This window comes from Entelurus aequoreus, linkage group LG01, assembly GCF_033978785.1.
Source record: "Entelurus aequoreus isolate RoL-2023_Sb linkage group LG01, RoL_Eaeq_v1.1, whole genome shotgun sequence".
Classification (NCBI taxonomy): Eukaryota; Metazoa; Chordata; class Actinopteri; order Syngnathiformes; family Syngnathidae; genus Entelurus; species Entelurus aequoreus.
This window is the reverse complement of record NC_084731.1, coordinates 27,108,615-27,129,376: the sequence shown is the minus strand read 5'-3', so window position 1 is coordinate 27,129,376 and position 20,762 is coordinate 27,108,615. Positions and strand designations below refer to the sequence as shown.

At 39.0% G+C, this 20,762-nt stretch overlaps 1 protein-coding gene across 4 annotated transcripts in view; it reads left to right on the top strand.

Annotated features, from left to right (window-relative positions):
• Positions 1-20,762, top strand: part of cdh4 (cadherin 4, type 1, R-cadherin (retinal)) — a 620,224-nt gene that overhangs the window by 500,210 nt on the left and 99,252 nt on the right. For all 4 annotated transcript variants that reach the window (XM_062046835.1, XM_062046825.1, XM_062046843.1 and 1 more), the window contains one exon: positions 9,175-9,347. In XM_062046835.1, the coding sequence (XP_061902819.1) occupies positions 9,175-9,347 (173 nt within the window). The remainder of the gene's footprint in view (positions 1-9,174; positions 9,348-20,762) is intronic.

Here is a 20,762-nt window from a genome sequence, read left to right as displayed (position 1 = left end):
ACTAATAACAGAGTCCCTTTCGTCGGAAGTTGTGCCGTTTCATGGGCCAATTTCAAGACGCCGGCGGGCCGTAGTTTGTACACCCCCGTTTCATATAAATTAACGAATATCATTAATGAAAACAGCCGACAAAAAAAACGCAAAAATGAAATTGTTTGAAATCATCCAGCAGATGTTTAAATATAAAATTATATTGGTGATTAGACAAAATATTTTTATTTTTGACATTCCATATATGTTGACAAGCATACGTTTCTCACAATCGTGTGAAACTGTGTCAGTTTAAAGATACTTTTCAGACGTGCTGAATGAAGACACAAAATAGCGCCCCCAGTTGAGTTTTATTCTTGATAAATCACACTGCGTGTAGAGCAGTGGTTCTTAACCTTGTTGGAGGTACCGAACCCCACCAGTTTCATATGCGCATTCACCGAACCCTTCTTTAGTGAAAAATATTATTATATATATTTATTTTTAATTCAAGACAAAGTTATGTTTTTTTACTGGTGCACAAAATGAACCGTGCATGAACATCACCATTCTTCAAAGAACAAAACCAACACAGTGCATGAACTCACAGCAAATTAATGTCAGGTTCAAACACCAAACTATCTGTTACACAAGGCAACAGGAAGGAATCAAGCAGAGACAGAGTTGAATTTTACTCATGAGGAGAGACGTATTGGGCTGTACACTCAGTTACAGTTTCCCCCTACGCTCTAAGGTACAGTCCCACATGCTCCTCTATTTATTCGGGAGGTCCCTAGTTAACATCACTGAGGCTGCTTCTGAAGGGAGGGGTAATGCAAGCAGCCCCAGTAGACACAATACGTGATTATTCAGAATGGAAATGTGCTGACACTCGTGATTTCGCCCTGTCTCTGATTTGTCTGCGTTGAGGTACTCGATGTCTGTCTTTGGCTGTCAGCAGGCAGGGTCTGGAAACAAACTGCTGACACGAGACAAGTTGCAAAGCAAGATTACAAGTTGTGCCTTTGCACGGATAGAAAAGTACAACTTCAGCGCAATTGATAATAACTATAGCAACGGTCTTTAAGCATTAGGGTTGTGTGATAACTTATACACAATTATTCTAACATTTACACACCTGCAAATCAGATGGAAAATTAAAGGGAACATTGTTTGGGGGTATCCATCACACGGCGATAGGGAGAAGTTTTTATTTGCACGATGAGTCGGGGTGTGTCTTGACCTTCGCCGAACCCCTGAGACCGACTAGGGTTCGATGGAACCCAGGTTAAGAACCACTGGTGTATAGAGTAATTATATTTGCGATTTTCTCCTCCCAGTATTTATAATCGCCATATATTCTACTTGTAGCTTTCCAGCCATCTTCCTCTTCTTCCTCTTTTTTTCCAATATTCCCTCTAATTGAGAGGCAGATGTTGACTTTGGCAGACTTTGTTTAACCAGCGGATATAGCTCACAGCCAACAATGCTTGAATCTGCCACCGGTAAAATGTTGAGCTCTAATGATTTTGGTGAAAAAGCAATTAGGATTTGGTATTAGCGTTCAAATTAAAGAGGAATTAAACGGAAGCAGAGATTAACCCTTCCGTGTTGGGCGGTCATCTTTGAATATGAGTTTGGCCTATCATGAATCCTCGTTATTACCATGAAAGGTAGTCGAGCCAAAATGTGAAGGGGCTGGTAATACTTTTTAAGCACTAGGCCTTATTGTCTTTCCTTCCCAGTGTCCCATTGACCACCTCCTTCTCCTTTCTGGATGCCACAAACCAGGGGTTTGAAACTTAATGAGGTTTGAAATGGAATTCATGGCCACAATTATCCTGCCCATAGAGGCTGTCACAAGAATGATTGTGCCGACCAGAGACAATTACGGGGGTACCTGTACCTGCTAACTTACTTTGACTTTGACAGGCATGTTGAACATGAAATTTTGGATCAAAAATGTATCCACATTCTAATTGCAAGGAATTTCTAGCTCTGAAACCTGTACGATCGAACACGATCCCCAATCACAACACCTTTTTGCGTGGTATCCGCTTGAAATTGCATTGGGTTTATTTCGGGGGGGCCATCAAGTACCTCCAAGTCCATCCATCCATCCATTTTCTACCGCTTGTCCCTTTTGGGGTCGCGGGGGGGGGGGGGGGGGCTGGAGCCTATCTCAGCTGCATTCGGGCGGAAGGCGGGGTTACACCCTGGACAAGTCGCCACCTCATCACATCCAAAACAAGTCTCTTAAAGTTATTATTATGAAGATATCTTGCTATGCTAATGCATTTCAAGTTATTTTCACTAGAACTGAGTGATTTAGTATACAGACGGCGAGTGGTCGTGCCAGCAACCTGAGGGTTCCCGGTTCGATCCCCACCTTCTACCAACCTCGTCACGTCCGTTGTGTCCTTGAGCAAGACACTTCACCCTTGCTCCTGATGGGTCGTGGCTAGGGCCTTGCATGGCAACTCCCGCCATCAGTGTGTGAATGTGTGTGTGAATGGGTGAATGTGGAAATAGATGCTACTGCTGGTTGTCTCCACAAGCTGGATAGTGTGTACCACGGTGCACTGAGATTTATCACCAACTGCGCTCCCCTTACTCACCATTGCGTATTATACTCAATGGTTAACTGGACATCTTTATGTGCTCGACGCCTCAATCATTGGTATGTTTTCATCTACAAAACCATTCTGGGTATCACTCCATCTTATCTGTCTTGTCTTTTAACAAAGAAACAAGGAAGTCACAATCTTCGTTCAATGAATGTTCTGCAATTTGTCGTCCCCAAAGTAAGAACTGAACTGGGCAAGAAAGCATTTAGGTTTTCAGCAGCGAAGGCTTGGAATAACCTACAATCGAATATTAAACTTCAAACCCTTGTTACGTTGAATGAGTTTAAAGCTTCTGCGAAAGGACTGCAGTCTACCTTGTCTGTATGCACATGTGTTATGTGAGCAAGTTTTAATGTCGTAAATGTGATGTTTTATGTATTTGTTTACTGTTTTTAATGTAACCTTGCTGCTGCCCTCTTGGCCAGGTCTCCCTTGGAAAAGACCTCTTTGATCTCAATGGGATTTTACCTGGTTAAATAAAGGCTAATAATAATAATAATATGTGTCAAAGCGCTCTGAGTACCTTGAAGGTAGAAAAGCGCTATACAAGTATAACCCATAACCCATTATCCTTTGGACCTGATCTACTAAAATCCAACTAAAAAGTTCAATAAAAAGCATGCGCAAAGTAAAACAATTGTGACTACAATTAGTGGGTGTGTTGCGGGTGATCTACTAAGACTGTGGTTGTCATGATCCGTGGTCCGGATCATGTTTTTGTTATGTTCTGTTAGTTTTAGACTCCATAGTTTCTGTTTTTGTGCACCCTTGTTTGTTTTAGTTACCATGGCGACTTATTAGTTTCACTTGCCTCTGGTGTTCGGGACACGCACCTGCTCGTTTCAGGTCTGATTCTATAGTTATGCTAGTTATTGGTTTCATGTCACAGTTTCATGTTGTTCTATGCCATAGTTCATGTTAGTTGTTTCATGCCACAGTCTCATAGTTGTTCCATGCCATAATTATGTTAGTTGTTTGTTTCTTGCTATGCTATAGTTTATGCTAGTTGTTTGCTTCACGCTATTGTCACGCAACCCTCTACGTAAATCTTGTTTATTTCATGCCACAGTTAAGAGAGTTTTTGCCTGTTATTTTGTAGTTAGATTAATAAATATGTTCCTACCTGCTACCATTGTCCGGAAAAGTTCGTTTGCATCCCGGGAAAACAAACTTCGCAGAAAGCTGCAACCCCTCTGTCATGATGGGGGGGTCGCAACTAATGGAGTCTAAAACTAACAGAACATAACAAAAACATGATCTGGACCACGGATCATGACAGTGGTTTACTAAAATTCAAATACAAAACCCAAAACCAGTGAATTTGGCACGTTGTGTAATTCGTAAATAAAAAACAGAATACAATGATTTGCAAATCCTTTTCAACTTATATTCAATTTAATAAACTGCAAATACAAGATATTTAATGTTCGAACTGAGAAACGTATTTCTTTGTTGTTGCAAATAATCATTAACTTAGAATTTAATGGCAGCAACACATTGCAAAAAAGTTGGCACAGGGGGCATTTTTACCACTGTGTTACATGGCCTTTCCTTTTAACAACACTCAGTAAATGTTTGGGAACTGAGGAAACTTTAGAAAAGTATCGCAAAGTACCAAAAACTATCGAAATAATTTTAGTACCGGTACCAACATATTGGTATCGGGACAACACTAGTGTGTACCTTTACAAATATAAGTTGTAATTCACTAAAATGTGTAATTAAAGTATGACTAATACTTTAATTACACTGGAGCGGTATAGCTCTGTTATATACCGGGGCGGTATAGCTCGGTTGGTAGACTGGCCATGCCAGCAACTTGAGGGTTCCAGGTTCGATCCCTGCTCCTGCCAACCTAGTCACTTCCGTTGTGTCCTTGGGCAAGACACTTTACCCACCTGCTCCCAGTGCCGCCCACACTGGTTTAAATGTAACTTAGATATTGGGTTTCACAATGAGTCACTAGAGAAAAGTGCTATATAAATATAATTCACTTCACTTTAATACTGAAATATATATATTTTTTAAGGCACTAAACAGTTTCCGCTGGACTGTAACCAGTTTACTGAAAATGTCTCTTCACATTTGCCGTTTCTAGAAATGATGACCACTTTATTCTCCACAGTGAAACGCTATCTTTGCCTTGCTTACACCGTCATGTCACTCAAGCCTGCGAGAGCGTCCGACCTATCTTTCCTCCGCTGTCCCCCACCGGCAGGCGAGTCGTGTTCTCTCAGCAGCCGCAACAGCCTGCAAATGGCTGCCTGATGCAAAGTGACATTTTCACCGAACCCTGCCGTAGAGACTCGGTAATCTCTCCTTGTTCCTGCACAAAGTGTTTCTAATTGCATGGTTGCACCCGACGGCCCGGCTGTCAACACATGTTGATCAATATTTCCCCTTAGGAAGGCTGTGGCGGCAATACGCTCCCGGTAGCCACGCCCGGAGCATTCGCACATGCATACAGATAATAGCTTCAACCAGTAGTGGTTGTAGATTTAAAGGCCTACTGAAACCCACAACTACCGACCACGCAGTCTGATAGTTTATATATCAATGATGAAATGTTAACATTGCAACACATGCCAATACGGCCGGGTTAACTTATAAAGTGACATTTTAAATCTCCCGGGAAATATCCGGCTGAAACGTTGCGGTATGATGACGTATGCGCGTGACATAGTCAGTTAAACGGAAGTTATGGTACCCCGTAGAATCCTATACAAAAAGCTCTGTTTTCATTTCATAATTCCACAGTATTCTGGACATCTTTTGCAATTTGTTTAATGAAAAATGAAGGCTGCAAAGAAGAAAGTTGTAGGTGGGATCGGTGTATTAGCAGCGGACTACAGCAACACAACCAGGAGGACTTTGTTGGAGAGCAGACGCGCTAGCCGGCTATCCTCACCTTGACTTCCTACGTCTCCGGGCCGCCAAACGCATCGGGTGAAGTCCTTCGTGCTTCCGTCGATCGCTGGAACGCAGGTGAGCACGGGTGTTGATGAGCAGATGAAGGCTGGCTGGCGTAGGTGGAGAGCTAATGTTTTTAGCATAGCTCTGTGAGGTCCGGTTGCTAAGTAGGCTTCAATGGCGTCGTTAGCACAGCATTGTTAACCTTCGCCAGCCTGGAAAGCATTAACCGTGTAGTTACATGTTCACGGTTTAATAGTATTGTTGATTTTCTATCTATCCTTCCAGTCAGGGGTTTATTTTTTTTGTTTCTATATGCAGTTAAAGCATGATGCTATCACGTTAGCTCGTAGCTAAAGCGTTTCGCCGATGTATTGTCGTGGAGATAAAAGGCACTGAATGTCCATTTCGCGTTCTCGACTCTCATTTTCAAGAGGATATAGTATCCGAGGTGGTTTAAAATACAAATCCGTGATCCACAGAAGAAAAAGGAGAGAGTGTGGAATCCAATGAGTCAGCTTGTACCTAAGTTACGGTCAGAGCGAAAAAAAATATGTATTTCACTGCATTCTAGTCCGTCACTCTAACGTTCCTCGTCCACGAATCTTTCATCCTCGCTCAAATTAATGGGGTAATGGTCCGAATAGCTCTAGCTGCGTTGAAAACAATAGGAAAATATGAGGGCGTGAACAACTGACAACGTCACGCTACTTCCGGTAGGGGCAAGGGTTTTTTTCATCAGAGACCAAAAGTTGCGAACTTTATCGACGTTGTTCTATACTAAATCCTTTCAGCAAAAATATGGCAATATCGCAAAATGATCAAGTATGACACATAGAATGGATCTGCTATTCTCGTTTAAATAAAAAAAAATAATTTCAGTAGGCCTTTAACGGCACCCTGGGCAAGGTCCCGTTCTCTATCGATCGTACAAACGGGGAATGCATTCACAAACATCGGAACTCTGAACATCACAATCAGAACGTTACAATATGAATCTTTTTTCCCCCTTCATCTCTTTAGCGCCGCCCTAGTGGCTCCCTGGACCTCTTTCAGAGATGTGTGAAAATGGAAAAAGATGAAGAACATTTTTGTATTTTTTTTAGAGATGTCCGATAATGGCTTTTTTGCCCATATCCAATATTCCGATATAGTCCAACTCTTAATTATCGATTCCGATACCAACCGATACCGATATATACAGTTGTGTAATGAACACATTATTATGCCTAATTTTGTTGTGATGCCCCGCTGGATGCATTAAACAATGTAACAAGGTTTTCCAAAATAAATCAACTCAAGTTATGGAAAAAAAATGCCAACATGGCACTGCCATATTTATTATTGAAGTCACAAAGTGCATTATTTTTTTAAACATGCCTCAAAACAGCAGCTTGGAATTTGGGTCATGCTCTCATTGAGAGAGCATGAGGAGGTTGAAGTGGGCGGGGTTTGGGGGGGCGGGGTTGAGGTGGGGGGGTAGGGGGTAGCGGGGGGTGTATATTGTAGCGTCCCAGAAGAGTTAGTGCTGCAAGGGGTTCTTACTGGCCATTCTGAGCCAGTAATTTTCAGAAGTTATCTCATTCTGTGAGAAGCCATCACTGCACACCATAAGGACAGCTACAGTTTCGATCGTAAAGATCTAAAAAAAATTTGGGGGGAATGTCCGGCGGGCCGGATTGAAAATCTTAACGTGCCGCATGTGGCCCCCGAGCCTTAATTTGCCCAGGTCTGCTCTAAACACACAGCACATGCACACCTTATCAGCGTTAAATGACAGTGTTCATCTGTTATTGGCAAATAAAATAGGTAAAGAGCACTGGAGCATTATTGGCATTCACTATGTTGCTGAAGGCTGAAATAATGGATGATAGAAATGGCACAAGACTCGGTTCTGCTCATTACTAAATGGACCCCGAAAAAGGTGGAAACTTTGTTCTCTGAGCTTGACTATAAACAGAGGCGGGGGGGGAACCACAGCTTGAAATAAGGGCTTATATAACAAGGTTTGTTTTGGTGCTCTTCTCTGTAATAGCTCCCGCTCTAAAAGTTGCTGCGAGATAACACGCTATGTCAGAGCAATTTGTGAAGTCTGATTGACTTGTTTCAGGGGTTGTAAATGAATTTGCTCCCCTCTGATATTATGCCAAAATGCATTAATGCCAGCATTAATCAGCAAACCTGCTCAGTAGGGTTGTACGGTATACCGGTATTGGTATAGTACTGCGATACTAATTAATCATATTCGGTACTATACCGCATCTAAAAAGTACCGGTCAAAATTTATATTATGTTTATAAACTCAAGAAATATGTCCCTGGAGACATGAGGACTTTGAATATGAGCAATGTATGATCCTGTAACTACTTGGTATCGTCCATCCGCAATCGGCAGTGTTTTAGCTACTTCTAAATCACTAATCCTCGCCTCCATGGCGACAAATAAAGTACGTTTCTTACAAGTATCATCCCTGCAGGACGAGGAATAGCTAAACATGCTTCACTACACACCGTAGCTCACCGGCGTCAAAGTGTAACAAACTCCATTGGTGGATCTACACCTAACGTCCACTGTAATGATACCAAGCACAGGTGTGTATCTAGTCCAGTGGTCCCCAACCACCGGGCCGCACAAGAAATAAAAAAATAAATAAAAAAAATTTTTAAAAATGTTTTTTTTAAATCAACATAAAAAACACAATATCTACATTATATATCAATATAGATCAATAATTAAAAAAATAGAAAAATAAAAATAAAAATGTATTAAATCAACATAAAAAACACAATATCTACATTATATATCAATATAGATCAATACAATCTGCAAGGATACAGTCCGTAAGCACACATGATTGTATTTCTTTATAAAAATAAATAAATAAATAAATAAAAAATAAAAAATACCACCCCCCGGTCCGCGGGACAAATTTTCAAGCGTTGACCGGTCCGCAGCTACAAAAAGGTTGGGGACCACTGATCTTGTCGATACTACTATGATTACGTCGATATTTTTTGGCATCACAACATCTTCTTTCATTTAAAAAAAAAAGGATATTATGTTTGCAAACTCAAGAAATATGTCCCTGGACACATGAGGACTTTGAATATGACGACTTGGTATCGGATTGACACCCAAATTTGTGGTATCATCCAAAACTAATGTAAAGCATCCAAACAACAGAAGAATAAGTGATTATTACATTTTAACAGAAGTGTAGATAGAACATGTTAAAAGAGAAAGTAAGCAGATATTAACAGTAAATGAACAAGTAGATTAATAATTCATTTTCTTCCGCTTATCCTTAATAATTTTGACAAAATATTAGAATGGAAAATGACACAATATGTTACTGCATATGGCAGCAGCTAAATTAGGAGCCTTTGTTTGTTTACTTACTAATAAAAGACAAGTTGTCTCGTATGTTCACTATTTTATTTAAGGACAAACTTGCAATAAGAAACATATTTTTAATGTACTGTAAGATGCTTTGTTAAAACAAAGCCACAGATAAAAAATGTTGTGGTCCCCTTTATTTAGAAAAGTATCAAAAAGTACCGAAAAGTGTTAAATGTTCTTTGTATTTTAACAAACGCTCATATGCTTTGGTTTTTCTTGTTGTGCCCTTTTTACCCGTTTAACACTTGGACTTGTTTTGCCCCCCTAGGCTCATCAGTTATGCAAGTGACAGCCAGCGACTCGGACGACTCCACCACAGCAAACGGCATGGTTCGCTACCGCATCCTCTCACAGACCCCCCACAGCCCCATCCCCAACATGTTCACCATCAACAGTGAGACCGGAGACATAGTTACAGTTGCTGCCGGTCTGGACAGAGAGGTGCGTGTACATCATTGCTAGATTGATTGCTTGTTTTGTCCTTGGTCGCACATTTTAGCACTCTACCGCCTGTTTTCACTGATTTTTTTGTTGGCGGTCAAAAAAAAGACACATTTTCAGACACAACTTTGTCAGGTTATTTTTGTTTTTGACAAAGGTTTTTGTTTTTTTTCTCATTGTGTGAATGCTCCGGAGCATCCACACTTATGGTTTTCTACACCAAAATTAATCTATTTATTCTTCTACGTCACTGTTTTTCAACCTTTTTTGAGCCGAGGCACGTTTTTTTAATTGAACAAATCCAAAGGCACACCACCAGCAGAAATCATTAAAATATGAAACTCGATATTGACAATAAAAAGTTGTCTGATATGACTTTAAACCAGGGGTCACCAACGCGGTGCCCGCGGGCACCAGGTAGCCCGTAAGGACCAGATGAGTAGCCCGCTGGCCTGTTCTAAAAATAGCTCAAATAGCAGCCCTTACCAGTGAGCTGCCTCTATTTTTAAAATTGTATTTATTTACTAGCAAGCTGGTCTCGCGCCCGACATTTTTACTTCTAAGAGAGACAAAACTCAAATAGAATTTGAATATCCAAGAAAATATTTTAAAGACTTGGTCTTCACTTGTTTAAATTAATTCATTATTTTTTTTACTTTGCTTCTTATAACTTTCAGAAAGACAATTTTAGAGAAAACATACAACCTTAAAAATGATTTTAGGATTTTTAAACACATATACCTTTTTACCTTTTAAATTCCTTCCTCTTCTTTCCTGACAATTTAAATCAATGTTCAGGTAAATGTATTGTTTTTATTGTAAAGAATAATAAATACGTTTTAATTTAATTCTTCATTTTAGCTTCTGTTTTTTCGACGAAGAATATTTGTGAAATATTTCTTCAAACTTATTATGATTCAAATTCAAAAAAAATATTCTGGTAAATCTAGAAAATCTGTAGAATCACATTTAAATCTTATTTCAAAGTCTTTTGAATTTCTTTTAACATTTTTGTTCTGGAAAATCTAGAAGAAATAATGATTTGTCTTTGTTAGAAATATAGCTTGGTCCAATTTGTTATATATTCTAAAAAAGTGTAGATTGGATTTTAACCTATTTAAAACATGTCATCAAAATTCTAAAATTAATCTTAATCAGGAAAAATTACTAATGATGTTCCATAATTTTTTTTTTGAATTTAAAAAAAAAAAGATTCGAATTAGCTAGTTTTTCTCTTCTTTTTTTCGGTTAAATTTTGAATTTTAAAGAGTCGAAATTTAAGATAAACTATGTTTCAAAATTAATTGTCATTTTTTTTCGTGTTTTCTCCTCTTTTAAACCATTCAATTAAGTGTAAATATCATTCATTATTAATAAAAACATAGAGTTAAAGGTAAATTGAGCACATTGGCTATTTCTGGCAATTTATTTAAGTGTGTATCAAACTGGTAGCCCTTCGCATTAATCAGTACCCAAGAAGTAGCTCTTGGTTTCAAAAAGGTTGGTGACCCCTGCTTTAAACCATAACTAAGCATGCACCACTATAGGTCTTGTCTCAAAGTAGGTGTACTGTCACCACCTGTTACATCACCCCCTGACTTATTTGGAGTTTTTTGCTTTGTTCCTGTGTCGTGTTTTAGTTCTTGTCTTGCGCTCCTATTTTGGTGGCTTTTCCTGTTTTGTTGGTATTTTCCTGTAGCAGTTTCATGTCTTCCTTTAAGCGCTATTTCCCGCACCTGCTTTGTTTTAGCAAACAAGAATATTTCAGTTGTTTTTATCCTTCTTTGTGGGGACATTGTTGATCGTCATGTCATGTTTGGATGTACATTGTGGACGCCGTCTTTGCTCCACAGTAAGTCTTTGCTGTCGTCCAGCATTCTGTTTTTGTTTACTTTGTAGCCAGTTCAGTTTTAGTTTCTTTCTGCATAGCCTTCCCTAAGCTTCAATGCCTTTTTTAGGGGCACTCACCTTTTGTTTATTTTTCAGTTTAAGCATTAGATACCTTTTTACCTGCATGCTGCCTCCCGCTGTTGTCTGCATATTGTGATCACGACAAAGCAATTAGCTACCTGCTGCCACTTACTGTTATGGAAGAGTATTACACGGTTACTCTGCCAAGCACTAGACAGCACCAACACTCAACAACAACACATTATTTGCAGACTATAATTAATGGTTTGCAAAAAATATTTTTTACCCCAAATAGGTGAAATTAGATAATCTCCCAAGGCACACCAGACTGTATCTCACGGCACATTAGTGTGCCGCGGCACAGTGGTTGAAAAACACTGTTTTACTTAAACTTAGTCTTCTTCTTCTCCAGATTTTGGTGCACTCTACTTTCCACATTTTTCACCCGATTGAAACCGTTCCAACGTCAAACTGTTTAGCCTATTTGGGAATCGCAGGCTTTCCCTTGAAAAATTCAAAAAATTACAAGATTTCCCAGAATTCGAGGTTTTCTGTGACATTTTTCCCATTCAAAATGAATTGGCCATTTTTCAAACTTTCGCCATTTTTCAACCGATTCAAACCATTCCACCTTCAACACATTTCACCAACCTGGAAATTCAAACTTTCTTTTTTCCAAGTTCAAAAAAAATTCCAGGATTTTCCAGAATTCCTAGTTTTCCAAAGCCCTATTTCCACCCTTTTTTTCGGGCGACTACGCCTCCCACATTTTTCAACCCACTTCAACTGTTCCACCGTCAAAACATTCCTCTTAATTAGGACAAAAAACACAGTTGTTTTTTGAACTGCAAAAATTCCCTGTTTTCCCAGAAATTTCAGGAATTCCGTGATACCATTTCTCAATTCAACATGTTACTGCTTCAACATTTCTTGACCGATTTGAAAATTTTTAACACCAACCATTTCAACACATTCAGACACATTCAAGTCTATTTGTGTGGTCCCCTTTATTTAGAAAAGCATCGAAAAGTATCGAAATACATTTTGGTTCCGGTACTGGTACCAAAATATTGGTATCGGGACAACACTATTGTCTGCCAAATATAATAAACAGTACGTCGAACCAGAAGTGGCATGGCGCTGAAGTTACTGTCACTGTGTAAAAACTCAAATATCATCAGTTATCGCACTGGTGTGACTAATTTTTGGACTATTTTCTGTGTCAGGACTGGGTTAAACTCATTACAGGGTGTACCCTGTCTTTCACCCTAAAGGCTCATGCATGCTCGCACAAAGTACAAAAATAGAAGCATGCGTTTTAACCGGCATAAACACTGCTACCCTTGTACTGACCCTCTTGGAATTAACATTCAGCTATTAATCCGCCAGAGGGCACTGCTCTGAATCCAAATTAAAATCAAATACAGAGAAGATGAGGATTTTTTTGGGATGATGGAAAACGGTTATCATGGTGTAAAAGTCATCCTGAACTGTTGACGGCAACGTTTGGTCCATGTATGTAAGTTTTCAGTAAATATAGAGAAGGACGAAATTAATGTAATGTACGGATAGAACGTTTGTTGTTTATTTGTTTGTATGTATACCTAAAGTAAAACATAAATTAATCTTAATTTAACTGAGACATACTGCGGTGTAGCATGCATGGTTCAGGCAGATTAAGGCATCAGGGAATGAAGTTTACCAATAGGGGTGTCCCCATCTGATATTGATACAAAATATTGGTCCAAAACCAGCAAAAAAAACAAGTATCGAATGATATTGGCTTGCATCTAAAATCTCCGATATGAGCTCCGGTATACAAGCAGTCCTGAATATCTTTTAAATGTGCAACGTTTGACAGTTACCAACTAAATGTCCTCCAATAAGCACACCAGTTTGACCCTTTCTTGTGTTTTAGTGAAGTCATTTACAAAAGGTAAACACAGCAGGCTATAGGATACTAGGAGCTAGCAGCTACTCAACAGTTTAGCACACAATAGAACACAAGCTAAACGTAGGTAATAAGTGCTCTTAATTGAACAATATTTTAGTCTAAAACACAGCATTTGTCAATATATACAAGTACCAAACATACAGTCTCCGAAACAGAAGCCTAATAGAAAGTATCCAGTAACAAACGTGTCCGCGTCATTCAACTTACTGCGTCATGAGCTTTAAGGGGACTTTTACATTCAAAACTTTTCCTTGTGGTTTATGAAACATGTTTTGGATAAATTTTGTGTTTCAATTTTGCATAAATTTTGCTCCCCATTTACTTTTTTAACTCGTTTTTTGAGTCCGTCTGCAAGCTGGCCGCCTTTGGAGGCATTCCTAGATTGTGATTGAAACCACTTCCCACCCTCTCAAAAATGTATCAAATGTATCTTTTAAAAAGTTCAAATTTTTTTAAATTATATATCTTAAAGTCGTCACCACTATTTTTTCTCCAGGCACAGTTGAAAATAAACTTAAAAAATGTTATATAGATTTGCTGGTCGTATCATTTTTTGGCAGAACTTACATTACTGCATGTTTCAGTTATTTTGTGCATACCAATATTATATGAAAATAATACTTTATCCTACATTTTGTTTTCCTCATTTCCTGAAACTTAAATTATTGGGATCTCTGTGTGTCGGCAAAAAACAAATTAACACTCCTGTGATGCTCAGGTCGCATAAAGGCGATCATTTGGCGTCTTTCCAAGATGCAGAAAGCCGAGGAGGCAATGTGCAGGTAAAAAGGTATTTAGTAGATCAAATAAACAAAAGACGAGTGCCGCTAGGAAGGGTACCAAAGCATAGGAAGGCTAATAAAAAAAAACAACTAAACTGATATTTAAACAACATGGAATGCTGGAGAACAGCAAAAACTATTGGGTGAAAACGTGCAGCAGGAAAAGCGTCCATTGTGTCCACTGTGGCATATAAGAATGTTATGATCAGGGTTTTATGCTGCCAATTTTGATACCGGTCATCCATAAATGAGATCAGCTGATACGATCACATGCATTAACTGTAAATTGTATTTATTTATTTATGATGAGAGCTAGTGACTATATGATCCGAAAAATAACCATAAGATCAGCTTACCTTTTGGGAAGTGAACAAGTAATGATACTCAGACCAATATATATTTTTTCAAATTATTTAAGATCACTAAATTATTTTGCTCTTTAATGCTTGTCTATCTGACTTGTACCCCGCCTTCTGCCCAAGTCCAATTGTAATCAGCAAAAATTAAATGAAGCAATTTCAATCTAATGACATCACTAGTATCACTCATATACTGTACCACCCTTGGTATCAACAGCATTGATTTATGGATCAATCCATCGCCTCCCACACAACTGACACTGCAACGGAACACACCAGTTGCATATGTTGCCGTAATATTATCCTCTCACTAAACTTGTTAATCTACATGTTAATTTCCTGATAATATCTGCTAACCTGCTATATCTACATGTCTGTTAAAGTGAACGTCTGTTGTTTCAAGCTAGCTATGATGATTGGTGGCCGATCGAATGGAACACAGTGTTATCTTTCCCTCCCTGCACGGCCATCTTTTTGCGACACACGGACGCAAGGTACATGTTGTATTTACGTCGACTAAGTCGTCCCGAATCGTCCCTTTGGCAGATTGCACATCAACATGTGTTATCTGTCTCCATAAAATTCTGTTTTTGGCAGCAGTATTCAGAGACATCAGGTGTCCAGTCCAGTGGCAGATGTTGTCTTGCCAGCGTTTTGGTTGTTTTCCTCTGCTTCTTCGTCCTTCAGTCATTCCTTCTAGGGAGATTTTGCTTACACTTTAAGTAGAGCGTTTGGTGACTGTAGATCTTCAAGACTTTGGATTTAATTGTGGATGTGATGGGAATGAGCTGGGTTGTACGAAGAATGTCTTCACTTCACTTCAGACATTTTTAGTCTACTTTATAGCTGCATTATCCTTTCCATCCTTACCCTTTCCATCCTTTGTAACTGAGCTACTGTGTGGAACAATTTCCCTTGTGGATCAATAAAGTTTGTCTAAGTCTAAGTCTAATATATGATCAGATAGTCTTTTGTTGGGCATGAATCTCATCATATGATTTTTGGAAAACAACTAGTTTTTGCAAGGATTTCAAGGTCCAGTTAACACATTCCAACCCATAAAGTACAACAGGTATTATGTAGGTGTTAAAAAGCTTTGATTTTCATTCATATGATCTCCTTTTTGATTCTAGTGCTGCTTTATTCCTTTAAAGGCTGCCCAGCCTCGGGCAATGCACTGCAAAAAGTCAGTGTTCAAAAACAAGAAAAAATAATACAAAAATTAGGGGTATTTTATTAGAACTAAGCAAAATTATCTGCCAATAGAACAACAAAATTCAGCTTGTCAAGACTTTCCAAAACAAGTAAAATTAGCTAACCTCAATGAACCCAAAAATACCTTAAAATAAGTGTATTCACACTAATAACAAGTGCACTTTTCTTGGTAGAAAAACAATTGAGACCTTTTTGCTCAATATGTTGAAAAATATTCTTAAATTAAGTAAATGCTAGTGCCATTATGTTGACATAATGATATGCGCTCGGCATCATGATTTTTTTTTTCATGCTTGAAGTAAGAAATTATTACTTTAAAAAAGTAGTTTTATACTTATGAGTGTTGATGACACAGCTTTGCATCAGTTGATATTCTAGTTTCGAGCATGTTTTACTCAAAATATGTCATAAAATATCAGCAACAAGCTGTAATATCTTACTGAGATAATTTAGGACCAAAACCCTTAAAACAAGTAAAACACTCTAACATAAAATCTGCTTAGTGAGAAGAATTATCTTATCCGACAGAAAATAAGCAAATATCACCCTTATTTGAGATATGTAATCTTACTTAGATTTCAGTTTTTGCAGTGTGTGATGCTGGACGGCAGCCAGTCCATAATTTTTCGAGGAGAGTTTATGGCCTAGGTAGACACATTCAGTTACTTGAGAGACTTGGTGCTTAGAAACGGTAAGATGGAGGTTTGTGTTGTTTTTTATCGGTTGTCATGCACTTGGTTTTGGAGACATCCGTTTTCAAGCCGATTTCGACTGCATATTTAGTTAGAAGATGAATGAATGATTGTAGCTTGTGACGTGAGTTTCTTATGACAGCATTGTCGTCTGCATAGCGCAGATTAGAAAGAGTGCGGCCACCGACCGAGAAGCCAGATTAGCATTCGTTTTCAATTTGAAGCATAAGTGACTATGCGGAATAGAATAGCAGAAAGGACATCACCTTGTTTAACTCCTTTCAGAAAATTAGAGCACCGTGACGTTCCAATATCTGTTTTGATATATGCTTTTGAGTTTGGTTTCAGAAGGTTTATAAGTATTTTTTGATGATTGGTGTTTTATTTAGCAGGCTCCATTGACAGGAAATTTGGATGCTATCAAAGGCTTTTGTAAAGTCAATGAATATTATATGCACGGGATTGTTAAGTTCTATGGACTTTTGAATTACTTGTTCCAGGGCTAATATTTGCCCGATGGTTCCTTTGGCTGGTTGATAAGCAGCTTTGGTCGTAGGAAAAGATGCATAGTGGTCTGCTTTGGTTCGGGTTGCAATATTAATAACGAAGAGTTTTTAGGCGTGGCTTAGTAGGTTTATTGGGCGATAAATGCTGCAGTGAAGTCTGCTACATTTCTTGTAGATCACAATGATGAGAGTTTCTTTAAACAGTCGCTTCCGGATGCGCCGTTTTGTGGCCGGTCTTATTTACGTGGCTCACCTTCGGCGGCGTCTTCTACCCGTCATCTTTGTTGTAGCACTGTAGCGTGCAAGGACGGGAGTGGAAGAAGTGTCAAAAGATGGAGCTAACTGTTTTAATGACATTCAGACTTCACTTAAATAAATAACGGAGCAGCATCTCCTCATCCGGAAACAACAACACCGGAAATGTGTCCCGTGAACAACCGTCCGACCCGAACTCCCTAATAACTAAAGTTCCTTGGGTGAATAATGTAATCTCACTATACCGGTATGTTTTAGCGCTTTCCTGGCAAGTTTACTGACAGATATAAGTAAGAACTTTACGCTACTTTATATTAGAAATGGCAACAGCGGAGAATGAATGTCCCATAAGAAGAAGATAGAGAAATAGAAGAAGCTTATCGACTACGGTGTCGACACGGACTACAAAGGCGGACTCGCGCAATTCTTCAGGATTTATGCAGATCTCAAATACATATCAGCAGGTACCAGAAGGTAAGAAAAGTTGCTTTTGTGTAAAATTGCAAAACAAAACGCCAGATAATTTGTCTTATCTTATACACACACCATAATACTACTCGTACGTTGAAGCACATCAAGCGGTGAGGCTTCGTAGCTTACCAATCATTTTTATAGATTTTTGAGCGCCGTGTGTAATTTTCTATATTTTCAATTGGTGTTGTTTACTTGAGTCATATTGCCATCATAGTGCAGTCTACACTTATTTTTGACTGCCATTTACTGGTCAGACTTATCATAACACCATGTACCAGTAAGCAAAACCAGAATTATTCTGTACATTAGGCGCACCGGGTTATAATCAATCAATCAATCAATCAATCAATGTTTATTTATATAGCCCTAAATCACAAGTGTCTCAAAGGGCTGTACAAGCCACAACGACATCCTCGGTACAGAGCCCACATTTGGGCAAGGAAAACTCACCCCAGTGGGACGTCAATGTGAATGACTATGAGAAACCTTGGAGAGAAAGTCCAACACATCAGCGAAAGTCCAGTCCATAGTGGGGCCAGCAGGAACCATCCCGAGCGGAGACGGGTCAGCAGCGTAGAGATGTCCCCATCTGAAAATCTGTCGATTTTTTTGAAAAAAAAAAAGATTTTAAGTGCGCCTTCTAGTCCGGAAAATACGGTACTCAGAGTAGATATTACCTAGACTTGGGCTTTTTCCATTTTTCAGGTTGTTGATGGCAGAGGATATCTCACTTTTTAAGATTGTCTGAAATTCGTCAGAAGTGGAATCATCAATAAAGATATGCTTAGGTTCGTCAAAATAGAGTTCTTCATAAAACTGTGCCCAGGGTTTAAGAATCTCGTCTTTGATCGTTAGAATGGCCCCATTACTGTCGTTGATACCCCAACTTATGATGTTAGGTTTTCTTTAAGGGTTTTCCCAGCTCCACTCTAAAGATAATACATAATCGACTATCTCTGCATTTAGATCTTGAAGCCCTCGCTGTTCTTGTTTTTTTTTCCTCATATCATATTACCGCTAGTATGGTTAGTCACCAACCCTAATGAGGGAGATCACGCAGGGTTGAAGCGTGTTTATCCAGCGGTGTGTCTCATGGTTGAGAGCAGTTGTGCAAATTGCAAGATCTTCAAAATACCTAAAAAAAAAAAAAAAAAATGAATTCATTAAATGGAACCATTTAAATTCAGATGCTGTCGTGACGGCTATAATTCCATCCTCATAACTTAGTTGGTTGATTTTTACAGCGGACATAAAAGCACTATTGATTGTATCTCATAATGTTTATACTCTGAGAAGTCCCACTGATCCTGCTCAGTACTAAACCCAGCCAGTCACCACTTTTAAAATTAAAGCTGGATTCAACAGAAAAGTGAGAATGTTTAGAATAACAAATTATAGGTAGAATCAAAAGAACAGAAGCAGAAACCCCATAATATTTATAATAATTATTAACCAGTGTTGGCATGACCGCGTGTAATGTGTGTGGAACATTATCGGAGAATTAATAAACCTTGGAAAGATTTGTGTCGACGTTTGGCCCATATGGTGCAAAGGGAACTCATTAATCTGGACACATTGAGCCAAGCTGTGTCACACCTGCTTCTGTCCTTGCACCAGAAACAGAAACACACCTGAGAGTCCATCCGGCTGCAGGCAGGGTCAACCGAGATAAACACATCCAGTCACGTTTAGGGATGGGTACCGTATTTGGTACTTTTAGTCCGTCAGTACCACCGCGTATCGATTCACGTACAAACCCCGTTTCCATATGAGTTGGGAAATTGTGTTAGATGTAAATATAAACGGAATACAATGATTTGCAAATCCTTTTCAACCCATATTCAATTGAATGCACTACAAAGACAAGATATTTGATGTTCAAACTCATAAACTTTATTTTTTTTTGCAAATAATAATCAACTTACAATTTCATGGCTGCAACGCGTGCCAAAGTAGTTGGGAAAGGGCATGTTCACCACTGTGTTACATGGCCTTTCCTTTTAACAACACTCAGTAAACGTTTGGGAACTGAGGAGACACATTTTTTAAGCTTCTCAGGTGAAATTCTTTCCCATTCTATTTGTAAAAAAAAAAAGGTTTATCAGTTTGAACATCAAATTTGTTGTCTTTGTAGCATATTCAACTGGATATGGGTTGAAAATTATTTGCAAATCATTGTATTCCGTTTATATTTACATCTAACACAATTTCCCAACTCATATGGAAACGGGGTTTGTAAAATCAATATACACTATATTGCCAAAAGTATTTGGCCACCCATCCAAATAATCAGAACCAGGTGTCCTAATCACATGGCCCGGCCACAGGTGTATAAAATCAAGCACTTAGGCATGGAGATTGTTTCTACAAACATGTGTGAGCTCAGTGATTTCCAGCGTGGAACTTTCATAGGATGCCACCTGTGCCGAGCAGCTGCATCTAAGCCATATCATCACCAAGTCCAATGCAAATCGTCGGATGCAGTGGTTTAAAGCAGTGGTCCCCAACCACCTTTCCGTGACGCATGTGCTACCGGGCCACAGAGAAACATTAAATAATTTATAAACGACTGCATTTTCTCCGACTTAACTTTCTTCTGTCCCACTAGACACGCCAGTAAGCTTGTTTATACGGTTTACCCTAACCCTGACCCCAATAAAACTCCTCATAGGAAGTTGCCATTTGATATATTTGTTCTAACTTTGTGACATGATACAATGCACATTAATGAACATATAAAATATAAATGTGACAGATTGTAGCCAAAGGCTGATTTCCATCTGCATCTCATTGCAAAGAAACAAGCCCAGAGTTCCCACTAATTCAGCGTTATAGTGAGTTGTACCTTTCATGCACTTATTGTTGCTGTATTTATTTTGCCAACAATAAACCGGTCCGTGGTGCAAAAAAGGTTGGGGACCACTGGTTTAAAGCATGTCGCCACTGGACTCTAGAGCAGTGGAAACGCATTCTCTGGAGTGATGAATCACGCTTTTCCATCTGGCAATCTGATGGACGAGTCTGGGTTTGGAGGTTGTCAGGACAACGGTACATTTCAGACTGCATTGTGCCAAGTGTGAAATTTGGTGGAGGAGGAATTATGGTGTAGGGGCTTGTTTTTCAGGAGTTGGGCTTGGCCCCTTAGTTCCAGTTAAAGAAACTTTGAATGTTCCAGGATACCAAAACAATTTGGACAATTCCATGCTCCCAACCTTGTGGGAACAGTTTGGAACGGGCCCCTTCCTCTTCCAACATGACTGTGCACCA